Here is a 5,507-nt window from a genome sequence, read left to right as displayed (position 1 = left end):
GTCATTAGAAAACATTATCTTTAATGTAAACCTCAATTTTAAAAATATTTATTACTTAAGTGACCACACTCTAAGGGCAGATGGAAGAGACCTCACAGGTCCTAGAGTCTAGCAGAATTCCTCTTTACAGCATCTACGTTTGCTAAGATCTTGTCTTGGAGACTCACAGCCAGCATCTAATGGCTAAAGGAAATATCTGAAGGTAAGGACTCATACGCCATATTGAGGGAGAATATAAAAATTACAGTTTTGTATTAAAGCCTCATGCAACTAGAATGGTTCACAGTAATATCCTCCTCTTCTTTCAGAATCTTTATGGCCACAGGCTGACTAGCTCAATTTTGTCTTTCTATATATTTATACCTAGTCTTCCTGCACAAAGGCATTTGCCAGAATATGAACAATGTACTAAAAGAGAAAAATTTAAAAATCAATCACAAAATAAAAAAAGACGTCCAGGGAAAATATAGGCAGAATTGAGAAAAATGAGGAGGAGAAAAGAGCTTTTGCAGATAAACAGGGTATAAACAGCGATATATTTCTTAAAATTCCGCCACACATTTGATGTGAGCTTCCTGGCAAGCAAAGCAAAAAGAATAATTATGAAGTCGTCCACAAAAGGAAATATTTTCTTGCAGATAAGCAAAGCTTCTCTAGACCCTTAGTTGAAAATGGTATTTGTGGGTGGTTCTTCATGGGCCTGTGGGGCTTCCTGCTGGCTATATGGTTCTTGCGAGGTTGAGTTCCCTAGCCCAGCCTCTTGTTTCTCATGTCAGTGTTTTCTTCCAGGGACAATGAATCATTCTTCCCAGGACACTGGCTCTGGTGGCGTTTATGAAGACAGAAAGCTTTATGTTGTGGATTCCATAAATGACTTAAACAAACTAAACCTCTGTCCAGCCGGATCGCAGCATCTGTTCCGTATGTGTGCCTGGGAAGGCGTGGTGGCCCTGTCTAGCTTCTGGGCTACCTAGAAGCAGCAAATGCTAGCGTGGGGGTGGGTGTGCTGGGGGTGGGGTGGATTGGGCGCAGCTTGCCACTGGAAATGCTGTTTACTGTTAGGCATTTTATGCTTTTGTCCTCTGAATACTTGATAGGATTTTGGGCTTTCTTGGCTCCTAAACAAGATTTCAACTCTTGTCTTTAAAAATTCTGAGAATCTCAGCTAGTCTGGCCAGGGAGGAAAGATAAAAATTAAAGAAAGAAAATTGGCCGGGTGCGGTGGCTCGCGCCTGTAATCCTAGCACTCTGGGAGGCCGAGGCGGGCAGATTGTTTGAGCTCAGGAGTTCGAGACCAGCCGGAGCAAGAGCGAGACCCCGTCTCTACTAAAAATAGAAAGAAATTAATTGGACAACTAAAAACATACAGAAAAAATTAGCCAGGTATGGTGGCGCATGCCTGTAGTCCCAGCTACTTGGGAGGCTGAGGCAGGAGGATCGCTTGAGCCCAGGAGTTTGAGGTTGCTGTGAGCTAGGCTGACGCCACGGCACTCTAGCCCGGGCAACACAGTGAGACTCTGTCTCAAAAAAAAAAAGAAGATCCTGTGGAGTTTCTGCCCTGGAAGGGGTGGCGCCTTGCAGAGCTGGACTCTGGAGCCTGCTCACCCTTCTTGCTGTTGCGGGGCCTCCTGGTGACCACAGTTAGGTCACCAGTGGCGCCCACTTTCCTAAAGGGACCTCGTTTCAGAGCATATGCTGAGAAAATGCTCAACATTCACCTAGTTCTTAAAAAATCATTAAAATTCTGTTGGTCAAGGAAGTCAACTTCATTTTCTACTTACAAATTACAGATTGCCCAATTAAAGGGCTAGAAAAAGGGTGGGGAAAGCAAAACAAAAATATGCTAAATACTAAAAGTATATCTTGCCCCCTAAGTACTACAAATGAGTTCTTTCAGACATTTGGAGCCCCGTCATTTCTAACTGAAATGCTGACCTTCAAACACAGGTGCTAATGGCCCACTTGCCATTTGTTTCCTATGCTCTCTTAACTTACTGTCCCAATTTTATATCTATTGTTCCCCTTATAAATTCTTCCTGAGTTCTTGCTTTTTTCTTCATTTTAGTAAGTTCGGATTTTCACCTGTTTTTATTCCAGTCAGTCTCAAGAAAAGTAGATATTTGGGTGTCAGCCTGTGCTGTTGCTTTGATTAGAAAGCAACAGCTGTTGAGGGGGTGACATAGGATGTACTTCTGAGGTATGAGACATGAGCCACCCATCTGTCCAGACTCGAGGAGCACAGTGAGTGGACCAGTTCATAGTAGGAGAGCATACGAAAAGTTATTTTATTTATTTATTTATTTATTTATTTATTTTTTGAGACAGAGTCTCACTCTGTTGCCCTGGCTAGAGTGAGTGCCATGGCATCAGCCTAGCTCACAGCAACCTCAAACTCCTGGGCTCAAGTGATCCTACTGTCCCAGCCTCCCGAGTAGCTGGGACTACAGGCATGCGCCACCATGCCCGGCTAATTTTTTTTCTATATATTTTTAGTTGGCCGATTAATTTCTTTCTAATTTTAGTAGAGGCGGGGTCTCGCTCTGGCTCAGGCTGGTCTCGAACTCCTGAGCTCAAACAATCCGCCCACCTCGGCCTCCCAGAGAGCTAGGATTATAGGCGTGAGCCACTGCGCCCGGCCCATACGAAAAGTTATTGAACGGACTCCGCTACTCCAATTTCACCTGGGTGTTATTAGGCAACTAGAACTTACAAAATGGTGACTAAATGCAGACAATTCATGGTTTGGGCGAACCAAGCTGCTGTATCAGCATAGTTGCATTCTCAGTTCCACTGCAAAACATTTGAAAGAACCTTGTTTCCAGAGCATATCCACCCTGAAGACAGATTTAAGAAACCAAAGTATAGCAGGGCCACTTTTGTTTAAATGGATATAGGCATAACTGATTATTCCTATGATAAAAGGAGTTTCTGGGGAGATGTTCCAGAGTGTTCAGTTCAATCTTCCACCCGGGGTAGGTGTCCCACACACAGCTGTTTCACTCCTGGGTTACTCTGGGAAAAGGGCATGAATGCCTCCGTCAGTTTTACCCTTTACCTTCTTCATTCTCACTCCAAAGAAAAATCCACGTCCTGCTACCCTTTCCAAACAGGTCTAAGGAGGTAGGTTAACTTTGCTTATTTCCTGAATACCAATATAACAGAAGGTAAATTACTCACAAATTGCTCTTGGCCCAAAGACATTTCTAAAACATAAGTCACTTTCTAGGGTTGTCAGAGGGAACATGGGTGTATACGTTATGCACGTCTCTGAGAGCAGGGGACTGCTCCATTCTGAGGACAAGTTGATGCTGAGGAGTTTTTGTTATTGTTGTTTTTCATTTGTTTTGTATTAGCTCTAGAGGAGAAAATCCCAGTCCTGGGCACAAACTCAGGAAATGGAAGCCGGAGTCTGTTTTTTGTGGGGCTGCTAATTATACTGATTGTCAGCCTGGTCCTGGTTTCCTTTGTGATATTTCTAATAAGTAAGTACCACTGGCGGGTTTTCATTACTTGTATGTATTTACTTTGCAGCTGGTTACTTAGCTTTGCTCCTGGAATGAGTCAATATTTTCTGATCAATGCTTACACTGAAAGACAGAGGGGAAGGAAGGCCTTGAGTGAACCCCACTGGCCTGGGACAGGGTCCCTGGGGCACAAGCCCGCTTTAGAAGCCCACGGTGCCAAAAGTCCATGAACATTACGTTAAATACTTTTATAGCATTTTGATTTCCCACTTGGAGCCCCTAACTACCAAATGGTAGGCAACTTATTCTAGTTAATTCTAGGTTTTCTTTATCCAGTGCTTAGATTTACCCATGAAATTAGGTCTACAACATATAGTCACATTGAGGTTTCAAACTCCCTCCTAGGTTTTATCACAGAAATCAATTAGAAGCACATGAGGCTTGAGTATGGCCTTAGTGATAGTCTTGGGGGTGTTCTAAAGGTGGCTTCTTTCCCGTTTGACCCTGTCCAGGCTGGCGGCCTGCTCCTGGCCCGGGCCATGCATGCTGTGCCCTTGAGAGGTGACTCAGGCTTCTGCACACCAGCTCCTCAGCCAAGAGATCCTCTAATTTCCAGTACCACCCTCCTCTCTGCTGCTGACATGGGGAGGGGCACTGTCCACCTGCTGTCCCCTCCTTCTGCGTGTTGCCTCCTCCTGCCGAGCCCACCAATTTTCTCTCTTGTTCGAAATTATTTTAGAAGTAACTGCTGAGCCACCAGCTGGGAGTTGAATCTCTAACACCTGGTTAACCTTCTCATGTTTATTAGTTAAGGCCATCAGCATGATGCAAACACCTTAGCTCCTGAAGGATACCTTTGAAAAAAAACTTGCCTGAAATGGAAATAATAAGGAGTTCAAATATAAAGTACTGATTTTGTGCTACATTTCTTGAAAATTTTAACTCTGATAAACAGACCTCAAAGTGTTCCCTTCTCTAGTTTACTGTATTGCCAGTTCTGTTTATTTGGAAAATACTGCACCTCTATTCTTAGGAATGCTCTGAGGGGAATTATTACACATTTATTATGGGCTGGTAATTCAGAACCAGCAGAAATGTCGAAATAGGCTGCAACCCAAACAATGGGGAGCTCAAAATCTCCCAAATTTTAGCTCCCAAATGAGGAGCTAAAAACCTGTAATGAGAATGGGTCTCAAAACGAGACACATAATGATCACTTTTGTAGTGATAATCAGACATGCCGGCAGTTTCTTTTGGATGCTCACAGCCATGTCTTTCTCAGCCAAAATCTCTGTGGAGCTGCCAAAGGTAGTCTAGGCTGGCACCAGAGGTTGTGAAGTTAATTCACTTGATAAGCAACTTCAGTCTTCACCAGCTTCTCCCCTGGGTTTCTGGGATGCATGGATATTGGAACAGGGGGGTTGCCAAGAGTGCCTTTCAGCACTCTGCTGAACACCAACACAGGGCCCCAGTGAGTCCCAGTGGAACACACTGGGAGTCGTTGTAACACAGTCTGTTTTCCATTTTGAAGTTCAAACTGGAAACAAGATGGATGATGTGTCAAGAAGACTAACAGCTGAGGCAAAGGACATAGATGATCTTAAGAAAATCAACAACATGATTGTAATGCGGCTCAACCAACTGGACTCTGAACAGAACTAAAGAAATGATTTTCCAAGAGTAACTGCTAACACCTGGAGCTTTTCTCACTTTACTTGGAGTGTACAGGATTAAGAATTGAGAAGGTGCACTTCTCTAGACTACAGACTATCTGATCAGGGAACCCCGCCCTGGGGCCTACTTTCTGTGCCCCTGGGAAGCCAGTGGGTTTGAGATAGCAGCTAGAAAGAGCGAGCCCATCTCAGCTCCATTTTATGGTAGGGTGCTTCAACTTTAATAGGGTTAAGGGTGGGTGGCTAGCATGGTGGAGAATCCACAGAAAGCAAGAAAATTTGGCTATGTGCTTACAACTTCTCTTACAGAAGGAGTTCTGTCACTAAAACAAATTCACTGTACCAAGGAGGTTCATGATGCCTCATGTAC

General features: G+C 43.9%; 1 protein-coding gene across 1 annotated transcript; it reads left to right on the top strand.

Annotated features, from left to right (window-relative positions):
• The first annotated feature begins 794 nt into the window (after nucleotides 1-794).
• LSMEM1 (leucine-rich single-pass membrane protein 1) lies at nucleotides 795-5,126 on the top strand. Its single transcript, XM_012652782.1, has 3 exons — nucleotides 795-921; nucleotides 3,354-3,482; nucleotides 4,996-5,126. Exons 1-3 carry the CDS (start codon nucleotides 795-797, stop codon nucleotides 5,124-5,126), a joined length of 387 nt encoding a protein of 128 aa, XP_012508236.1.
• The last annotated feature ends 381 nt before the right edge of the window (nucleotides 5,127-5,507 follow it).

Source organism: Propithecus coquereli, unplaced genomic scaffold, assembly GCF_000956105.1.
Source record: "Propithecus coquereli isolate 6110/MARCELLA unplaced genomic scaffold, Pcoq_1.0 Scaffold4, whole genome shotgun sequence".
Lineage (NCBI taxonomy): Eukaryota > Metazoa > Chordata > Mammalia > Primates > Indriidae > Propithecus > Propithecus coquereli.
Note: the sequence above shows the minus strand (reverse complement) of the source record. Positions and strands in the feature narration are given on the sequence as shown.